Source organism: Grampus griseus (genome assembly GCF_964374135.1).
Source record: "Grampus griseus genome assembly, chromosome: 21".
Taxonomy (NCBI): domain Eukaryota; kingdom Metazoa; phylum Chordata; class Mammalia; order Artiodactyla; family Delphinidae; genus Grampus; species Grampus griseus.
In genome coordinates, this window is record NC_139015.1 from 29,307,257 (window position 1) to 29,328,761 (window position 21,505).

General features: G+C 41.8%; 1 protein-coding gene across 9 annotated transcripts in view; it reads left to right on the forward strand.

Annotated features, from left to right (window-relative positions):
* ASH2L (ASH2 like, histone lysine methyltransferase complex subunit) overlaps positions 1 to 21,505 on the forward strand; it is a gene marked incomplete at its 5' end in the record, with an annotated part of 39,084 nt that overhangs the window by 6,209 nt on the left and 11,370 nt on the right. For 4 of the 9 annotated variants that reach the window (XR_014298413.1, XR_014298414.1, XR_014298415.1 and 1 more), the window contains 12 exons: positions 442 to 537; positions 1,211 to 1,306; positions 2,179 to 2,254; positions 3,026 to 3,043; positions 4,724 to 4,817; positions 5,564 to 5,781; positions 13,024 to 13,191; positions 13,481 to 13,674; positions 16,568 to 16,660; positions 18,225 to 18,323; positions 19,051 to 19,110; positions 19,207 to 21,231. Coding sequence is in view for 2 of the 9 variants with exons in the window: in XM_082680320.1 (XP_082536446.1) it covers positions 442 to 537; positions 1,211 to 1,306; positions 2,179 to 2,254; positions 3,026 to 3,043; positions 4,724 to 4,817; positions 5,564 to 5,781; positions 13,024 to 13,191; positions 13,481 to 13,674; positions 16,568 to 16,660; positions 18,225 to 18,323; positions 19,051 to 19,110; positions 19,207 to 19,314 (1,320 nt within the window). Of the gene's footprint in view, positions 1 to 441; positions 538 to 1,210; positions 1,307 to 2,178; positions 2,255 to 3,025; positions 3,044 to 4,723; positions 4,818 to 5,563; positions 5,782 to 13,023; positions 13,192 to 13,480; positions 13,675 to 15,082; positions 15,144 to 16,567; positions 16,661 to 18,224; positions 18,324 to 19,050; positions 19,111 to 19,206; positions 21,264 to 21,505 lie in introns of those variants that run through there. The other 5 variants (XR_014298417.1, XM_082680320.1, XR_014298418.1 and 2 more) reach the window with 5 other exon arrangements.

A 21,505-nucleotide genomic window follows, 5' to 3' on the forward strand; every position in this document is an offset into this window, starting at 1 on the left:
TCAGGAGAGAGAGTACCTGGGAGTCATCTTACAGAGTTAGGGCAGGTCTTTTCCCTTTAACTGGATTATGAGCCCTATGTGACTAAGAGTTGTATATACTTGTTTGAATCAAAATCTTTTTTTTTTTTTGGCTGCGCCTTGCTGCATGCCGGCTCTTAGTTCCCCAACCAGGGATCGAAGCCGTGCCCCCTGCAGTGGAAGCGCGGAGTCTTAACCACTGGACCACCAGGGAAGTCCTTGTATATGTATACTTGTTTGAAATTCCCCACAACCTATATGTTGTTCGCATGCAATTATGTATTTGTTCAGTTATTAAAAGGCAAAACATGAATTTGTCTTTTGATTCTGACAAGGTCTTTGAAAATGCAGCGTTTTTTTTTTTGTGAATATAATTTTGAAAGCAACTGTAAAAGCTTTAGTATATTTTGTTTTAAAAATTAGGATATCATACCATTTATTGATAAATATTGGGAGTGCATGACGACCAGACAGAGACCTGGGAAAATGACCTGGCCAAATAACATTGTTAAAACGATGGTAAGTAGGCTAAAATTGACTAGACTCAACATTTAGAAAACCAGTGTTCCTTGTAAGAATTTATATATATATATGTGTGTGTATATATATTTTTTTGGTCTCACTGAAATAATGTGATGACTGAGAAAATGAGAACAACCTAGTATTAAATCTTGGAGCGCAATTGTAAATTTTAATAGTTTTCACACAAAATCAGTAAATTGCACATTGTGTCTTAAATGAAGACATGGTAGTTTTATGTACGATGCTGAAACCTTTGTCCAGTGCACTTTGGCAAGTATAATTTTTTATATTGAAATTGGAGACAATTGTTTTCTTTGATTAAAAAAAAAACTCTGAACATTATTGTCCTTAGAATTAGAGAGAGCACCTGGGGAGAAGTCAGCACAAGCTGTTAACAGTATGTATCTCTGTGAGACGCAGGGATGGGTGAGGGTTATGAAGGACAGTGGCTCTCATTTTTTTAAGTTTCTCTATTGTTTGAATTTTTTGATGGTCATGCATTAATTTTCTAATCAGGGAAAAACAATACTGTTGTGTGTTGGGTTTTTTTCTGGTGGGGGGCGGGCTTTGGGATTTGGAGATTACACCTAGGGATTGGAGTTAGCGGTTCATCATCCATTCATTTTAAGTATAAAATTTCCAGTAATACTAAAATGCTGTTTCCTTTTAGAGTAAAGAAAGAGATGTATTCTTAGTAAAGGAACACCCCGATCCTGGGAGTAAGGACCCAGAAGAAGATTACCCCAAATTTGGCCTTCTGGATCAGGTACATTAATATGCTTCGTAATCCCCTTTTGATTTTTAAGTCATGGGGACAGAGAGAATCAGGCTTTGTTGACATTTGTATGTTCGCCATGTACAAATGCCCATAGCATGGTGGGTTCCAAATAAATGGTTCTTACTACACATGGAAAGAAAGAACACTCACCTTAAACCAGGAGACTGGTGTTTTAGTTCTGGCCCTTCCCTAAAATGTTATGACTCGATGCGTGTCATTTTTATCTTTTTTAACTTCCATTTCCTCACTTGTAACACAAATATGCCATTGCAAGTTATTTCTCCTTTTCTTTCCATCTCAAATTTTGCTCTAAAAACATTTGTTAGTGTGAAGAAAAATTTGCTGTGAAGAAGAATTTGTGTTGTGTATCCAGCATAATATGAGGAAAAAGAAAACTTCCCCTCTTTGTTTAAATGGCAGGTGTCACATTCAGCATCTCAGGAGGTCAAATCTTTCAGCTGTGCCTTAAAATGTTTGATTTGCCCACATTGAAAATTTACGATTTCATATGGAAATTCAGATTTCTGCCTTTTCTTGTAAAATGCGAAGCTCTAAGAGAAAAAAATCCGAAGCTCTGACTACACTGGGTCTGGTTCCCACAGGGAGGTGCGCCCTCGGCCCGGCCGCACCCCCCAGCACGGGTTGGTTGCCACTCATCCTCATTCTTAAACCACTTGGAGCCTGACACTTGGCTGCGTCACATGTGTTACTGGCTGGTCCCTGAAGCATCTAAGTGTGGGACCTCTGCAGGTTTCAGATCTAGGTTGTCATTCAATTAGAATTTCTCCTGTTCTTTTGAGCATTGCCAGGTTGGGTTGATTAGATCGCCTCCCTTTATCATTGAATATTTTTCCCTCTAGGATCTTAGTAACATTGGTCCTGCTTATGACAACCAAAAACAAAGCAGTGCCGTGTCTACCAGTGGGAATCTAAATGGTAAGTGTTTCAGTGTCTCATTGATGAAATACTTGTAAGCTGTTGAATTCAGATGTGCCTAGAATTGGGCAGTCTTTGGGTTGACTCTTAACTGGATATTTACTAAGATGCTTTAAAGTCCAAATCTCAATTTTTAGGAGCTAGCCAAGGGTTTGACAGATGGTAGTAGGGGAGAACTTTTTGTCACTTTACACTACAGTTTGGTCTTAAGTGAAACAGATTTAGCATAAAGCAAGGTGCAATTTTAAGGTCAGATTCGCTGTGTTTATATTAGACTCCCCATCTGTATCTTCATAACTAACACTTTAGATGCACTTGCTCTGCACTCTTTCCTTAATTCAGCTGTTATATAATACACTTCCTGCCCATCTTCTCATTTTTCTTGCCCTTAATCTTCAGCTTATTCACATGGCAGCATTTCTGTGTTGATCACCCACTGTAGCATATTTTTCTCTCTAACCCATCTAAGAGCAGGAAAGCCCTTTGCTGCTAATGGTAATCTAATGAGAGTGGGTATAATGGGGAGGTAGCTAGCTATTCATCTGACACATGGTGTCATTACCTTGTCTTTTGGAGTGGTAGCATCTTAAATATGTAATCATTCCACTGTTACTAATATTCTAAGATGGGTGGGAAATAGCTAAGTGTATTGTTCATCTTTTTACATTATTTGTAAAAATTATGTAATTGTTAAATTACATAATTGTAATTTTAATCTCCTTTTAATTGTTAACATTTGACGAATACATGGTGCCACTTCTGTTCTTACAGGTGGAGCCTCTTTTGGAGGTGAATTCCTCCTCTGTCTTCTTTCAGCCTCTCAGACTTAAGTATTTTGTGTTTTGGAAAATGCTTTTCGCTGAGTTGTGGTAGAAGCTAAACCTAAGTTAAATTTTTAAAGCATTGTGGAGATGGTGGCAGTAGCACTCGATATGAAACAGTAGTTCCGGTTTAATGTTAGTAATTGGAAGCTTGTACGTTGTCATATTCTGCCTAACATGGCCAGCAGTCCCCTTTGTGTTGCTTGTTTTGTTCAAGATGGATCTAAAACTTCTCTCAAAATAATTGAAATGCAGATGCCAGTAAAAACTTAATAGTTTTTTGATTAAGGTAACTTGAACTAGAGATGTTAATGTTGCAGCCGTTTAACATTAAGCCTTTTATGAGGACTAGGAATGACAACCTGGTATGTTCGTAAAAGGAAGTTCAGCATGAATCTGGTCCTGTCTACGCAGAATATGACCTGCCTTCAGTGTCTTGATCCTCTTTTTTTTTCTTTTTTTCTTTTTTGCGGTACGCGGGCCTCTCACTGTTGTGGCCTCTCCCATTGCGGAGCACAGGCTCCGGACGCGCAGGCTCAGCGGCCATGGCTCACGGGCCCAGCCGCTCCGTGGCATGTGGGATCTTTCCGGACTGGGGCACGAACCCTTGTCCCCTGCATCGGCAGGCGGACTCTCAACCACTGCGCCACCAGGGAAGCCCATTGATCCTCTTTTTATTGCAGCAGAACTGCTGATAATTTCCAAGCTTGCCCCAAATTAAGATACAGTACTTCATGCAGTTGTTTACATAAAGGTGTTTTCCTACAGTCCAGGGATATTTTCTGGAAGTTCGAAAAACAAACTGAGAGGAATGACAGAACTGGGCAAATATTTGAGTACCTTTTTAGAAATATACAAGGTAGTATTCCTTGTGGCCCTTGTATGTAGCTCATTTTTTAAAAAATAAAATTTATAAATTCTCTATGGGTATTTTCTCTTAATTCCACAAGCCAGGTTAGTCTAACCTAAATTTGGGGCATTGGCACAATTTTAATAATTGTAAAGATCGCCTGCTAAATTTAAAGCCGCCTTTCCTGCTCGTGTCACAGACAACCATACTGGATGCCTAGCGGCACTGGACAGAACCACCTTTTTAGTACCTCTGTTTTTGTTTTCCACGTTTGGTGTACTTTTGTCTTGTTGGAAATTCAAGTCCAGTGCTTTAGCAGATGCTGTGCCTCTCTTATGCTTATGGAGTGTGCGCCATGTGGAGTTCAAGCACGCGCACACCCCCTTTGTAGTGGGGATATTCTCTCCTTACGGGTGTTTGTATTCATTTGGGTGGAAAAGGGTTTTATCCATGCACTTGTTTCTAGCTGTGGGTGTTTGGAATCTGAACGAGTGAAAATGCATTTGTGTCACATCCTCGGAAAGTGTACTAGTAGTTGCAGTTCATTTAAGAAGTGAAGGTCTAAACTATAACACAGGTATCGTATCGTTAGTGCTAGGTTCACTGGACTAACTGCCAGAACCCAGAGTCCTGGGGTGGGAGCCGCTCGGCAGACTCGTTCTGAACCAGAGTGAAGCGCAGTCTGCTTTCAGGCAGGAAATCCTCCTGTGGTGTTACACAAATGCACGCTGGGAGTGTTAGCATCCCCATGGGGCATCTGTAACAGCTCATTGAAAGTGATCTGCCTTTTCTTTGAAGGGGGAATTGCAGCGGGAAGCAGTGGAAAAGGAAGAGGAGCTAAGCGCAAACAGCAGGATGGCGGGGCCACGGGGACCACCAAGAAGGCCCGGAGGTGGGCAGAACACCCACCCCACTCACCACTGTTAGAGTGCCCTCTGCGGCTGGCAGAGTCCGTCAGCGGGGAAGGGCTCAGGTGTCTGAGGACGCAAGCCTGTCTCTTTTTCTCAAATCCTTAGCACTTTGAGGGGTAAATGAGCCCCAGACTAGGTGACCTGTTTTAGGAACTTGTTACTAAGTGAAACAGCCCTGGGGCAACAGCCCTGGGGCAGCACACCTGTGGTGATTTACCTGGGAGTAAAGTTCCATTAAGGCATCTTGAGGAAGAGTAGAGGGACCAGAGAGAGTGAAACAGATACTGAATGTTAGCTCTTTTACATAAACTTTCTGCCTCTCCCCTCTGATGGCTGTTCCCTTCACTTTGCTCAGTACTGAGGTGGCGAAATCCAGGTCATTTCTCATTCAGCCTGGAAACAGGTAGTAAATGCTCATATCTTTTGAGTTTCTGTTCATTAGTTACAGTAATAAACATGCTAAAGGCAGCTGCCCTTGTTCCTCTGCACCCTTGCTCCTCTGTGGTCTACTGGCTCAGGTTCATAGGTATCCATACAGGTTAAAGTAATTTTCATTTCCCCGTTTTGCCTGCAGAGGGCAGGATCATCTATTTGAATAATGAAAAGCATTTGAAGTTACATGTGTTCCAGCAGAACTCTAATAAATCAGAGGCCTTTCTTACAGAATTGAAGGCACTGGAGCTAGAGGGGGTTTTAGTTTCTTGATTTTATTTTTTCCTTTCTGCAGTGACCCTTTGTTTTCTGCTCAGCGCCTTCCCCCTCATGGCTACCCCTTGGAACACCCATTTAACAAAGATGGCTATCGGTATATTCTAGCTGAGCCCGATCCCCACGCCCCTGACCCTGAGAAGCTTGAACTCGACTGCTGGGCAGGAAAACCGATTCCTGGAGACCTCTACAGAGCCTGCTTGTATGAACGGGTTTTGTTAGCCCTACATGATCGAGGTAGGTAAGCTATTAATGTTCGTGTTGGACCCAGTGTTACTTTGAACTTCTGTCGTCAGCTATGTCCTGTCTAGAATTCGACGGACACGTCATTCTGCTACCACTCCCTTACCCCCATCTCTGACTACACCCAGCTGGGATGTGCAAGAAATAATTTCTTCCTTTTCTCTTCTTATAAGCTCTAGCCAATTATATATGGTATGTGGGTTTTTTTTTTTAACTTTCTATTTTGAACTAATTTTAAACTTACAGTACAGTTGCAAAAATAATAGAATTTCCATATATCCCTTATCAAGCTTCTCCTAATAATAAGATCTTACATAACCATAGTACAGTTATCAAAACCAGGAGATTAAATAACATCAGTAAATGCTATGAATGAAACTAAAGACTTTACTTCAATTTCACCAATTTTTCCTCTAGCGCCTCTTTTCTAGGATCTCGCATTGCATTTAGTTATTTCTCCTTAGTCTGTTGCAGTGTTAATCAGTTACTTTGTTGACTGTTCCTCAGTGAGGGTCTGTCTGACTTTTTTTCATGATTAGACTGAGGTGTTGCACTTTTGGAAGAACACCGCAGACATGAATCCTTCCCACTGCATCACCTCATGAGCTGGTGATGTCGATGTGTCTTATTATTGGTTGTGTTGTCTTATTATTGGTGTTAAGGTGGTTTCTGCTGTCTCTATTGTCTTTCCCTTTGTAGTTCATAAATATCTTAGGGAAAGATGCTGCGAGGCTATGCAAGTATCCCGTTTCTCTGTAAGGTTTTGCCCACTGATTTTAGCATCCATCAGTGGATCTTGTCGGCAACAGTTGTTAATGTGGTATTTGCCTGATCGTTGCTATTCCTTTTCTTTATTATTTAATTGATTATTTTTATCAGTGTGCATTTAACGTATTTATTTTGATGCTCAAATTACTCCAGCTTTGGCCATTAGGAGCTTCTTTAGGTTGATTCCTTTTTTTTTTTTAATTGAAGTATAGTTGACTTACAATATTGTATTACTTTTGGGTGTACAACATAGTGATTCAATATTTTTATAGATTATACTCCATTTAAAGTTATTATAAAATAATGGCTATATTTCCTGATGCTGTACAATATATCCTTAAAGCATCATTGTTTTTTTCTAATTGGGGTATAGTTGCTTTATTTATTTTTTATGTTTTTATTGGGTGTTTGTTTTATGCATAGTGGTTTGTACCTCTTGATCCCCTAACCCTATCTCGCCCCTCTTCCCTTCCCTCTCCTCCTGGTAACCACTGGTCTGTTCTCTATATCTGTCAGTCTCTTTCTGTTTTGTCATGTACATTCATTTGGTTTTTTAGATTCCACATATAAATGATAACAGAGTATTTGTCTTTCTCTGATTTAGTTCACTGAGCATAATACCCTCCAGGTCCACCTACGTTGTTGGGAATGGAATCTTGTGTCCTTTTGATAAGCCCCATCACCTTTTTTTCCTTACTCGCTGACGTCACAAGATGTTTTTGGTTCATCTCGTATTTTCCGTGCTCCAGGCCAAGTATCGGCTCCGTCTCCAAAGAGCCCGGGTTCCTTTGATTGGAGAATGGTGTTTAGAAATGAAGATGTGAGTGTTCTGTGTGCTTACTGTTACAGGGTGTTGCTTCTAGGCTCCCTCCGTGAACCGAGGTGGGAAATGTATGTCCGTATTCTGAACGACACATATATACATGCCTATACTGAGTTTACTTTGCTACCTTGCATTTTAATCAAACACCACAAGGTTATTCCAGCCTTCCACCTTTCCATATTTGTAACTTCTTTCTTGAACAGTAAAACCTGATTCTAATTACCTCCAATACATTTTCTTACTCGTTCATGTCTAATATGCACATAAGGTGGTTTGAGAATTGCAAACCACTGTAGGAAACATTCCCTAACTAGATTACAGCATTTATGTACAGCTCTTTCTGTCTTAGCCTTGCATATCCCATCAGGATAATGCTAACTTAGATTAGTTCTTTCCTTCCCCACCTCCTTCAGTGTGCTTATGTTTTTCATTTGTGATATGGTAGGCTCAGTTGTTAGTGTTGGTATGCCATTTGGGGTTCTCCCACATCTTGGGGGCATGTGCATCTGTGTCAGGGGAGAGTTTGAAGGGTATGTGCAACATTACTTTAGTTCTAGAGCTACTGTTTTTCACAAAGGTTTGCCCAGAGTGTCATTCCTCCTCACCCCTGCTGCCCCACTCCCATTTCCTCTTTTTCTCCCACTTTCCCACCCACCCTCTACATGACCAGTCTCTCTGGTTTCTAGTTCATCCTTTATTTCTTCTGCACAGGTGAGCACACACGCGTGTATTTCCTTTTATCTCCTTTTTTCGTACATGAAGGGCAGCATACTGTAGATAGTCTTGCATTTTGGTTCATGCGGTTACTCCACGCCAGTTCAAAGAGCTCATCCTCAGTTTTTTCTTTTTTTAACTTTATGATATGGCATTATGTGGATGTACATGGTTTATTCAACCACTCTGAATATGGGCATTTAGATTGTTTCCAGGATTTTGGATTCATCAAGAGGCAGTGAATAACCATGGGTGTGTGTGTTTTTGTATTGTTGGTGGTATACGTTCATGGTTGAATTCTAGAAGTGGAATTGCTGGACCAAACGGTAAGTACGTATATACCTAGTTTTGTTAGATATTGCCAAATTCTCCTTCAAATGGCTGTGCCGGTTTGCATTCCCACCAGCAACGTAGAGAATGTTTGTTTCCCCATGACCTCACAAACAGAAGGTGTTGTCCTAGATTTTAATTTTGGCCAGTCTGAGAGGTGAGAAATGGGAATCTCAGTGTTTTAATTTGTGTTTCTTTGAGTTTGAACATTTTCTTTCATGTTTAAGAGTCACTACCTTGTGAATTATATTTGTGTGTTTTTATTTCCCATTTATCTGTTGGAATTTTGGTCTTTTGTCCCTTTATATGCTAGGGATGTTAGCCCTTTGTCTGTGGGATACGTTGTAAACATTTTCTCCCAGTTTGTCAGTTGTCTTTTAACTTTGTTTATGACTTTTTTGTCATGCAAAACTCTTTTTAATGTATAATAGTTCTTTTAATGGCATAATTTATTCAATTATTCAGAGAATAGCATTCATTATCTGTTAGAATGTGAAAGTGAATTTAAATAAACTACTTTTAGACAAGTGTACCTCATGGATTTCTTTGCTGTTTTTCTGAAGTATTAATGCAAATCCAGATAGCATATTATTTCACCCTTAGATGTCTCAGTATTTATCTCCAACAAGGATTTTTTTTTTTTTTTTTGCGGTACGCGGGCCTCTCACTGCTGCAGCCTCCCCCGCTGCGGAGCACAGGCCCCGGACGCACAGGGCCAGCGGCCATAGCTCACGGGCCCAGCCGCTCCGCGGCATGTGGGATCTTCCCAGACTGGGGCACGAACCCGTGTCCCCTGCATCGGCAGGCGGACTCTCAACCACTGTGCCACCAGGGAAGCCCCTCCAACAAGGATTTTAAGAAACATAACCACTGTGCCATTATCTTACCTGATAGAGGTGAATAATAATTTCTTAATTATTCCATACTCAGTCCATATTCACATTTCCACAATTGTTTAAAATATGCCTCTTTCAGTTGTTTCTTTGAATTGAATCTAAACATGTCCATATAGTTATTCCATTGGGAAGCCCATTCATTGTTTCTTGAATTGATGCTAAAAGCTGTAACACTTGTACTGATGCTAGTCCTTCAGAAGTAGAGTCAAGTGAAGTCACTTGGACATAATCCCTCAGTTTAATGACCATTGTACATGGATCGGTTTGGCTCCTGTGAGTGACAAGCATACTTTGATAGTAAGGAAGGGCCAAATAAGTGACTTCAGGGTTCAAGAAGTGAGCCTTGTTGTGTTTCACTATACATAATAGCTATAATTCTGGAGGGGAAAAAATGGGAGAACACTGGCCCTTATTTAGCAGTAACATGTTAGAATTTAATACGTAGGATAGCAGTGGCTGCCTGCTGTTTATGCTGAGCCTTTTAAAAGTTAATAGTAAATCTATATTGTATCTTTTAAACTTTTTATTTTGAGATAATCTCAGATTTATTAAAAAAAATTGTAAGAACGGTACTAAACTTTTTTTTTCCTGAACTACTTGAGAGTCAGCTGCCATGATGCTGTCTCACCTTTGAGAACTTTATTGTGTATTTCTTACAAACGGGGACATTCTCCTTGTGTTACCTAGTGCTGCATAATGAATTATCATAAAACTTAGCATTCTAAAACTACCAGTGTTTATCATCCCATAGTTTCTGAGAGTTGGGAATCTGGAAGCAGCTTAGCTGTGTGGTCTGGCTCAGGAAAACTCAGGAAGTTGCAGTCAAGCTCTTAGCTGGGGATGGCGGTCTGTTTCCCAGATGGCTCAGTCACGTGGCTTTGATGGGACACCGTCAGGTCCTCACTGTGTGGGCCTCTCCATAGACTGCTAATTTGTCCTCATCCATGGAAGCTAACTTCTCCTAGAGCAAGTTCTCCAAGAGAGCTGTAAAGAGTTTGACCTGTCTTGAAGTGGGACGGTCACTTCAACTTCATTATATTTGTTACAAGAAATTAGTTGCTAAATTCAGCCCACACTCAAGTGGAGGGAAATTAGGCTCCACCTCTTGAAAGGAAGAATATGAAAGAACTAGTGGATATTTTTTTAAACTTTCACAGCTTACAGAGCTGACACAACGATCAAAATCAGGAAATTAGCATCTGATTACTACCATCCGATGCTCATATTCTATCCAAGTTTGCCCAGTTGATCCAGAACGTCCATTATAGCAGAAGGGTCCAGTTGAGAATCATTTGCTGCATTTAGTTGTTGTGACTCTTAAGTCTTCAGTCTGGAACAGCTTCCCCATCTTTCCTAGACTTTGACCTTGAGGCTTTTGAAAGTTAGAAGGCAGTTATTTTACAGAATATCCCTCAGTTTGGTTTCATCTTGTTCCTAATGATCCAAGTTCTGCATCTTCAACAGGAATATCACAGAAATAATCTCACATACTACATCCTGTAGGTGGTGCAGGACTTGAATGTGTCCCATTACTGGTGATGTCCACTGATCATTTGGCTAAGGTGGTATCTGCCAGGTTTATCCACTGGAAAGTTGCTCTTTTTTCCCTTTGTAATTAAAAAGTTTTGTGAGGAGGTAGACCCTTTAATATCCTGTTCTGTCACAGACACTTAACCTTGCTCAGCCCCACCTAATGGCTTTAGGACTGAATTGATCAGGAAGGAGTAAAGGAAGAAGTATTTGTATTTGAGAAGGTAGAATTTGCCAGATACCTAAGAAAGCTCTGTTAAACAATGTGCATTTAATTTAGGGAGGTTGTCATTGTATCTCCTGAATACAAGAGCCATTGCGGGGTCACGGAAAGAGTGCAGGGCCAGGGCTTCAATCAGGCTCTGCCAGCTGCGGGGTGAGCTGGAACAGCCACGTGGTCTGCTTCTCCACTGGAGGTGGGAGTTGTGAGGGGGAGTCTGTCTGGCCATCTGTCTACCTACTTACCTACCTACCTATGAAAGTACTTCATAAATCGTAAGCCTTTATAAAAGCTAATGAAACTACATTTTGTTATTCCAGCAGAATTCAGACAACTTCTAGAGTCCCACAAATACTACTTCAAATGCTTTTCCCTCAGTTAAGTCTTAATTGGGTTGGAGGTGCTTCTACATCTATAGAATCAACCTACACAGCACAAAAATACTCTCCCGCCTTTTGTCATTTTTTGCTTCACTTCCAACTTCCAAGTCACAGTGTCCCTTCCAGTTGGTTTAGATTGTCCCCTTATGTTACATAATGGTCTCTTAGTAAAGTAAGATTCAAACTATACGCAAAGGTCGAGAGGTGAATACAATGAAGCTCCACAGAGTTTTCACCCAGATTTAAGTTATCAAGGTTTTGCCATATTTGTTTTATCCGCTCCTTTATTTCACTCTTTTTTTAAAATTTTTAAGAAGTAAGTCTCACCCTATGTACTCTTAAAAATATGTATCTCTAAGGAGTATGGAGTTTGCTTTTATAGCCACAAGCTCTTATTACACTTAGCAAAACATATAATTCCTTGCTATCATCTGAATTCAGTCCAAATCAGATTTCCTTGATTGTCTCAAATATCTTTTTATCTTCCCACAAAATACTTATTAATTACAAAGGGGAAATAGTAATTTTATAGTGGAGAAACCTGGAAGGCACCACCTTAACCAAGTGATCAGAGTTTAACATCACCATTTGGACAGCATGTGCTTCCTGACCTGACGTACTGAGAGGCCCAGCAGTACTGCAGTGGTGTCCCGGCAGCGGCATGACCTGGACCCAGACAGGAGGAAGCATCGGACAGACAAATGTTTGAGGGACATTTCTACAAACCAAGTGACCAGTACCCTTCAGAATGTCAGGGTCATGAAAGACCTGAGGAGACACGACAACTAGATGAAATGGGGGATCTTGGATTAGATCCTAGAACAAAAAAAGGATGTTATTTGGATAACTGGCTTAACTCAAAGGTGACCTATAGATTAGTGTAACAGTATTGTGTCAGTGTCAATTTTCTGGTTTTGATCCTTGTGTGATGGTCACAGATGGTGTTAGCACTTGGCAAGCCGAGTGAAGGACATATGAGGACTCCACTATTTTTGAAACTTTGAAATTGTTTCAAATAAAAAGTCTTGTAAAGGGTGGTTTATTCACATCAGGATCCAAACACATTACAATTGGTTTGTTATATTAGGGAATAGACAAGTATAATTAGTTTTAACCTGCCATCTTAAATAATCACATTTAAGGGCTTCCCTGGTGGCGCAGTGGTTGAGAGTCCGCCTGCTGATGCAGGGGACATGGGTTCGTGCCCCGGTCCGGGAAGATCCCACATGCCGCGGAGCGGCTGGGCCCGTGAGCCATGGCCGCTGAGCCTATGCGTCCGGAGCCTGTGCTCCGCAACGGGAGAGGCCACAACAGTGAGAGGCCCACATACCGCAAAAAAAAAAAAAAATCACATTTAATAAAAACTGATTACTCGACAGCTTTCTTCCTTTTTCTTTCTTTCTCCTCCTTCATCTATATCTGGAGACTTTTAAACTCCTGAACTAATATTTCAAATTCCTGACTTGATATTTCTGATTTTTTATTTCGTTTTACTGGAGGATAAGAGTTTGTGGCAGTTGTCTCCAAGTATTTCAAATAAGTTGCAGGCCTTTGTTTTAATCTCCATCACTGCAGCTCCCCAATTAAAGATCTCCGATGACCGGCTGACTGTGGTTGGAGAGAAGGGCTACTCTATGGTTCGGGCTTCTCATGGGGTTCGGAAAGGTGCCTGGTACTTTGAAATCACGGTGGATGAGATGCCGCCAGACACCGCTGCCAGACTGGGCTGGTCCCAGCCGTTAGGTAAGCTGGGGCTATGATACGGACGTGGCAACTGGTGGAGAGGTATAGACCATCTGGCTAAGCTTCATGACTTGTATGCTTATTGGATTGTGGTCATAAAATTCAATTCCTGAGGGTTTAGGTGGTTTGCAGTTCCTAGGAATATTTTTATAATTCATTGCTTGTGAGAAATAGTTCGTTAGCCATTTTACAAAACTGGCAAAAAAGTAAAAAAAGGAGAATATTTTCCTTTAGCAAACCAGAGTTGACTTGCAGTTCTGACTTCCTGTATATCTTTTTATTGGGACAGGTAACCTTCAAGCTCCCTTAGGTTATGATAAATTTAGCTATTCTTGGCGGAGCAAAAAGGGGACCAAATTCCACCAGTCCATTGGCAAACACTACTCTTCTGGCTATGGACAGGGAGATGTCCTGGGATTTTATATCAGTCTTCCTGAAGACACAGAGACAGCCAAGTCACTGCCCGATACCTATAAAGATAAGGTGAGTCTGTCCTCCCGAGAGATTCCTGGGTTGAAGACCCGTGGCAGCTGATGGCTTCAACTGTGTGTTCTCTTAATGATGCTTATCCATCTACATCTTTCCCAACATTTCATTTTGAAAATTTTAAGACATAACAAAATTGAAAGAACTTAAAAGTCAGTGTCCGAATACCCATCACCTAGATTCTGCCATTAACATGTTATGCATTCATTCCTCCACCCGCACACCCACCCACCCACACATACATCCATGTTTTTTTAACCCCCGCCAAGTACTTAAGGGTGCATATCATTAGCTAGAGATTAACTTTTGTTTAGTTTTTTCTTTTGATATAAAATTTACAATATAAAATGAAATGTACAAATTTTAAGTGTACGTTCACTGAGTTTTGAGGTTGAGCCAACCCCCCGTGGAGACGTTGAATCTTACACTTCAGGAAGTTCCCTCATACTCCATCCTAGTCAGTGCCAGCTCCTACCGGCACTGAGGCAACTACTGTTGTGAATTTTTCCCCGCATCACAATTCTGTTCCATTAGTTTTGCTTGTTCTTGAACTCATGTAAATGGAACCATGCAGTGTGTGATCTTTTGTGTCTGGCTTTTATTGTTTGTTATAATGCTTTTGAGGTTCTTCCATGCTGTTACAGGAATCTGTGGTTTGCTCCTTTTTACTGCAGGGTAGTTTCCATTGTGCGATACCACAGTGCTTACCCATATTCCTATTAATGGACACTGGGGCCATTTCAAGTTCGGGTTTATTGTACATAAAGTTGCTATGCGTATTCTTGTACAGACCTTTTTTGTCAACATGTTTTTATTTCTTTTTAGTCAATGCCTAGAAATAGAATTACTGGGTCATTATACATTTAGTTTTATAAGAGATTGTCAGACTCTCCATTCCCACTAACAGCGTATGAGTATTTTAGTTGCACTACATCCTTGCTAGCATTTGTTGTTACCAAACAAGTCTAGCCACTTTGGTGGGTGTGTAGTAGTATCTCACTTGGTTTAAATTAGCATTTCTTTGGCGACTAATGATACTGGACATTTTTTCATGTGCTTACTGGCCATTCATCTGTCTTTTGTGAAGTTTCTGTTCAAATATTTTGACTTTTTAAAAAAGTTGGGTTGTTCGTCGTCTTAATGAGTTGTAGGAGTTCTTCATATATTCTGGATTACAGTCTTTTGTTGGAAATGGCTTTTTAAAAAGTATTTTTCTCCTACTCTGACTCTTCTATTCATTTTCTTAATGGTGTCTTCTGATGAACTGAAGTTCTTAATTTTTATGAAGTGCATCTCAGATTTTTCTTTACAATTATATTGCTTTCTATGAGTTAATAAATCTTTGCCTGCTCTCAGGAAGTCATGAAGGTATTCTTCCATGTTTTCTTTGAAAACATGGTTTTAGCTCTTAATCTAGGTTTCTGATCCACCTTGAATTCATTCTTGTGAATGACGTGGAGTAGAGGTCAAGGTTAGTTTTTTTAATAAATTTATTTATTTATTTTTGGCTGTGTTGGGTCTTCGTTGCTGCACGTGGGCTTTCTCTAGTTGCGGCGAGCGGGAGCTACTCTTCGTTGCGGTGCACGGGCTTCTTATTGTGGTGGCTTCTCTTGTTGCAGAGCACGGGCCCGTAGGTGTGCGGGCTTCAGTAGGTGTGGCACGCAGGCTCAGTAGTTGTGGTGCACGGGCTTAGTTGCTCCGCGGCATGTGGGATCTTCCCAGACCAGGGCTTGAACCCATGTCCCCTGCATTGGCAGGTGGATTCTTAACCACTGCACCACCAGGGAAGCCCCCAAGTTTAGGTTTTTTTTTTCTGTGTTGATACCCACTTATTCTAGCCCCATTTTTTGAAAACTCCTTTCCTCATTTCTTTGGTTCCTTTTGTGACAGTCCAGTGACTGTGGAGATCGATTCCTGGGCTCTCTGTTCCACTGATCTATTTGTTGACCTTTATTTCTGCCAATAGTCCAGTGACTGTGGAGATCGATTCCTGGGCTCTCTGTTCCGCTGATCTATTTGTTGACCTTTGTTTCTGCCAATGCCACACTATCCTCATTATGGTAGCTTTAGAGTAAGTGCTTAAATCGGGTGGTGTCTCCTCCAAGGTTGTTCTGATAATAAGCAGTCAGAGCACGTTGTATTGGTGGCATCACACTGCTGACTGTCGTCACTCCTGCCACCACCTAGAACTTTCAGCCATATGAGTGCTTGGTTCTACAGTGCACAGAGGTCTACGGTTACCGCGAGGATACTGTTGGAATCCTTAAAATTATGTAGTGTTTCATTTCCATTATAAAAATTTGTTTTTAATTTGAATAAGCAATTACTAATATGTCCATAAAATGGAATACTGTGGAACTGTTCAGAAGAAAATGAATGTCAGAGAATTCCCTGGCGGTCCAGTGGCTAGGACTCCACGCTTTCACTACTGAGGGTGCAGGTTCAATCCCTGGTCAGGGAACTAAGATCCCACGAACCACGTGGTGCGGCCACAAAAACAAGTTAAAAAAAAATTAATGCCATATGTTTACCCGGGAGTGAATAGTTAAACAGAGTCTTAGGAACCAGTAAGAAAGGAGTGACCCAGAGACCACCTGTGGGAGAAACAGGTAGGGAACTAGGAGGGAAGGAAGTGACCCCCCCCGCCCCAAATCTTAGTAAGGGCCTTTTGGGAAAATATTTAACAAGCATGTGCCATCTGGTAATTCTAAAGACACACATAGTTGTTCAAAATCTAACAAAGCTGACTGCAAAGATTTTAAATTTCTGTTCAGAACACAAGGACTCAGTGCTATTTGTGTGAATCTGGCTCCCCCCCCCATGATGATGTAGCTGATGCTTCATTTTTCCTTTTTTTTTTTTTTTCTTTCCTTCTCTCTTGGTTTTCAAGGCTTTGATAAAGTTCAAGAGTTATTTGTATTTTGAAGAAAAAGACTTTGTGGATAAAGCAGAGAAGAGCCTAAAGCAGACTCCCCATAGCGAGGTGAGTCACGGTCATCAAAATGTCAGAATTAGAAGAATTGGAACATTGGGTCCAACCCCCTTATTATGAAAGTGAGGGAATTGAGTCCCACAGGAGGGATGAAGGGATTTCTGCTAACACAGCAGCAGCAGGGCCAGCGCACTCTCTTGCCTGCCGTGTTTTGTTCTTTCTGGGCTACCTGCTGCTGCTATGAGAGCAATGACCTGGATTCTTAGAGAAAAGGGGGTATAAAACAGTGGCCAAATAAGAAAGCCTGAGGGCAATTGAGGAAGCAAGTCAGAGATACTTATCCTTTGTCAGAGGAGGTAGCAAGTGCGGAAGGAGGAAACTGGAATAGGAGATTCAGGGCCTCGGTATGTGACCCGGGGGGCAGCAGGAGCTGTGATGGCTCGTTCAGTGCCTTCTAGAACTTTTCTGCCTCCCTTCTCCAGGGTTGTTGGGAACATGTTTGCCCAAGGTCATAGCACAATCAAAGAAGGGCTGGTGCATCTGGACCAACCAGAGAGGCCCAAAATAGAAGGGGAAGGGATGGAAGAAAGTTCTGAGCTGGAAACATTTTTCCATAAAAATGCTGTGAATCCACCTGCATCAGTAATACAAGCAAATGTAGGAGACATAAACTAGGATTCCGATTGTTTTTAGGGAAAAAGTAGTAAAGGGAAACAGTTAATTGAACTAAGGAGATAACACAGCCAGAAAATACAGCCAGGCAGAAGATAGCTCTTGCTGGGAAGAAGAGGTAGAGAAAGTTACTTCAGAAAAAGGAGCCTTTTCTGAAGTCCATCCATAGTGGTTAAGAGAATATTCCGGATAGTTTTGAGAGAGAAAGGACAAAGAAATAAGGATTCAGAGACTTTTTTTTTTTTTTTTTTTTTTTTTTTGCGGTACACAGGCCTCTCACTGCTGTGGCCTCTCCCGCTGCGGAGCACAGGCTCTGGACGCGCAGGCTCAGTGGCCATGGGTCACGGGCCCAGCCGCTCTGCGGCATGTGGGATCTTCCCGGACCGGGGCACGAACCCGTGTCCCCTGCATCGGCAGGCGGACTCTCAACCACTGCACCACCAGGGAAGCCCGGATTCAGAGACTTTGACAGAAGATCCTGCGAGATTTTCAAAGTAGAAATGCAGAAGTGAGAACCTGAGGCAAGGGAAGGGGACAGATAAATGAGCTCAAAAGGGTATAGTTCCAAGGGATCAGTGGATGACCAGTTACCTTTTATAAATATAATGTAATGAAAAACAGAAAGTGGAACTGTTTGATATAAGTAGCATAGGAATTCAGAAAGCAAATAAGCCTGAGGACCAATAAAAAAAAAAAAGGCACCATTGCACCTCAAAAAAAACCCAAAACCTAAGGACCAGCTGGAATAGAGCATGTAGATAGGCTCTGAAAAATCTAAGGTATTACATAAATGTCAGCTATTGCTGTTACACAAGCCACATGCTATTCTTAGGATTTCTTCAAATGCTGCCACCATACTGCTGATAAAGGGTTCTCCAACGGAGTTCTTTTTTAATTTGTTCTTTTTTAAAATTCTGAAGTAAAACCATGGTTTTTGTTTCAGATAATTTTTTATAAAAATGGTGTCAATCAAGGTGTGGCTTACAAAGATATTTTTGAGGGGGTTTACTTTCCGGCCATCTCGCTGTACAAGAGCTGCACGGTACGTATCGTCTGTTCATCCTGTGAACACAACCTGAGGGAGATAGGTGGACGGTTGTGGTGAAAGAGCCACTGATGGGATTCTAGAAAGAAATGTGAAAGGCCTAGGAGTGGGATGGGAGCATATTCCTACTGTTACTGCTTGTTCCAAAAACATGTGGGTCCCCCACGAAGTATTTGCTTGGACAGGTAAAGATCATGCAGTTATTGTAAAGCCCCATACCTTTCCTTTGGATGTACTATGTGGTCACTGTTGTTCAGTATAAAGGATATAAAGTATTTACACGCATAAGTCAATTTGGTGTTATGTGTCGTGATAACCTACCATCATTAGTAACTGTTGCTTATAGTGATTTTTAAAAAAATATGATCCAGCATGAAGGGACTATCATTAGAGCCTACCAGCTAAAGAAACCAAATTATTTGAAAAGGCAATGCCTGGAAGTTTCCATGTCCTCTTACTCTGTCAGTAGCCCCCATTGAAGTAATATAAGGAACTCTTTAGGTTATAAACAAAAATCAGCACAAGTTTATTTTATTTACCTAATTCTTGATGGCTATTATAGGGTATTGACCACCTTTAGCAGTATTAATGTATATCATTTGTTTCAGTTATACCGTGAATATCACAGCTACATTTAAAGCGAGAAATTTCCCATGTCACATTAAGGTTTTCACTACTTTCTTCTTTTGTTTCTTCATGTCTGCTTGGATTGAATTTATCCCAGGTCTCCATTAACTTTGGACCATGCTTCAAGTATCCTCCAAAGGATCTCATGTACCGCCCTGTGAGTAACGTTGAACATGTCTGCGTGCGTCCTCAGTCTTCTTGCTGCGGTTACTCCAGTCTCACCTCACCTATCTGTTCCTTGTTCCTCCCACAGATGAGTGACATGGGCTGGGGCGCCGTGGTGGAACACACTCTGGCTGACGTCTTGTATCACGTGGAAACAGAAGTGGATGGGAGGCGGAGTCCCCCGTGGGAACCCTGACCAAGTCCCTTTTTCTTTGCAGACACGGACTTCCTGGGGAATAATATGAGCGGGTTTTGTTTTTTAACTGTGACAAATGTTTTCCTGAAGATACTGCAGAACGTGGCCTCTGCTGTAGCAAATTAGAGGCCGGGTGGGTCTGAGAGAGACTCCTTGCCCTTCAGCACTGTCCCTTCTATCACGGCTTTTACTTCGTGTGCCATTCCCAACAGCTGCCGACCCTGGGATCCCATAAGCGCCCTGTGAACTGGGCCTGTGCCATGTACCCCACCAGCTAGACTTGCTGCTTACTGTGTTTTCTAAGGAATGGGTGACCTTGCCCAAGTAGCTAACATGTTTAAAGACATGTCCTTCTGCGGGCATTGCCTCCATCCCACCTGGTTCCCAAGGAAGTGGTGGGCCTGTTTCTGAGAACAGCTGAAATCCATGGCTGTACATTCCAAATCAGTCTAACAGCTCTTCCCTTTCACCGTGGGTGTGTTTTTGTTATTAATTTTGAGGTGTACCTTCGAACACCGGGATCTATAGTAGAACTATACTTGTGAAGGGAACTTGCTTGCAGCTTTAACAATTAGAAACTCTTCCCAAATAAAACTTGTCTTCGAGTGTGTGTGGCACTTTGCTTCCCTTTCAGGTTGGGGTCCATGTGGCGACAGTGTCGGAACAATAAGGCACTCTGAGGAAGGGGAGCCAGCCTTGGAGGAGAGACAGGTTTCTATCTCCACCCTCCCCCGTTGCTTCGTTCCCTCCAGCCAATTTGACCACCCCCTCTTATCCTGTGAAACCCCTCTCAAGAAGGTGAACAGGGGACACTTCCCTGGGGGTCCAATGGCTAAGGCTCCGTGCTTCCAATGTAGGAGGCCCAGATTCAATCCCTAGTCAGGGAACTAGATCCTACATGCCGCAACTAAAGATCCCGTGTGCCACAGCTGAGACCCGGCACAGCCAAATAAATATTTTAAAATAAATTTATTTATTTATTTATGTTTGGCTGCGTTGGGTCTTCGTTGCTGCACGTGGACTTCCTCTAGTTGCAGCGAGCGGGGGCTACTCTTCGTTGCAGTGTGTGGGCTTCTCGTTGCGGTGGCTTCTCTTGTTTCGGAACATAGGCTCTAAGTGCGCGGGCTCTAGACCACAGGCTCAGTAGTGCCGCACGGGCTTAGTTGCTCCGAGGCATGTGGGATCTTCCTGGACCAGGGCTCGAACCCGTGTCCCCTGCATTGGCTGGCGGATTCTTAACCATTGCGCCACCAGGGAAGTCCTAAATAAATATATTTTTAAAAAAAAGGTGAACAGGAACTTAAAAGGGTAAATGGTCTCCCTCCAGCTCTTCCCTTTGAACTTGTGTGTTGATCTGTGCAGGTTATGTTCCTGCCTTGCTTATCTTCCTTTGTAATACCTGATGATTAAAGGACAGTTTTCAGAAGACTAAAAACTGGAATGTAAGAATGAGCCTTCCCCGGGGGTCCCTAAGTGCTTCCCTGTCCTCCTTTTAATCAGTGGCAGTGCAGTCCTCCCAGGATTGCTCCAGACTTCCCTGTGTGTAACTTCCTACCTAGGTTAATAGAGTGGTTCACCAAGAGTCCGGTAATATGTTGCCAAGGATCCCTATATATTATGCCTGTTTAATTTCCCAAATTTCAAGTGACTGTTGGTATCTTAACACAGAAGCTTTGACTAATGTATTTGTCTCCTAATGAATCACCCAGACCCAGGGTCTTTGTTTCGGTCATTCCACCTCTCTTAACAGGAAACCCAGCAGAATCAGGCTGAGGTCTATTCATTCGTGGTCTTATGGAGCAGACTTGGTTATAAAGCTTCTGGATCATCAGGGTTTGAAGAACTCTAAGTAAACGAGGATGGTGTTATCTAGAGGAAGCTGGAGATGAATTCTTTGTAGCATGAATTACCACACATGTAAGTTGTGCACCCACTCTCCATTTAAATGATCAAATTAGGGTTTTGTGCATTTCGCTTTCATACATTGGAGGTTACAGAAATAATGATTTTTGCCTGTTTATACTGCATATTCTGTGTGTGTGTGTTGATTAGATTCATTTGAAGGGCTCAAAGAATACCCACTCTTCTTATAGTCCTATATGAAATGGTTTCTGTAAGCAAATCATCACTGACAATTCATTTTATTCCAGTGTAAAATTAAACAAGTGAGAAAATACCTCCCCAGGTACCT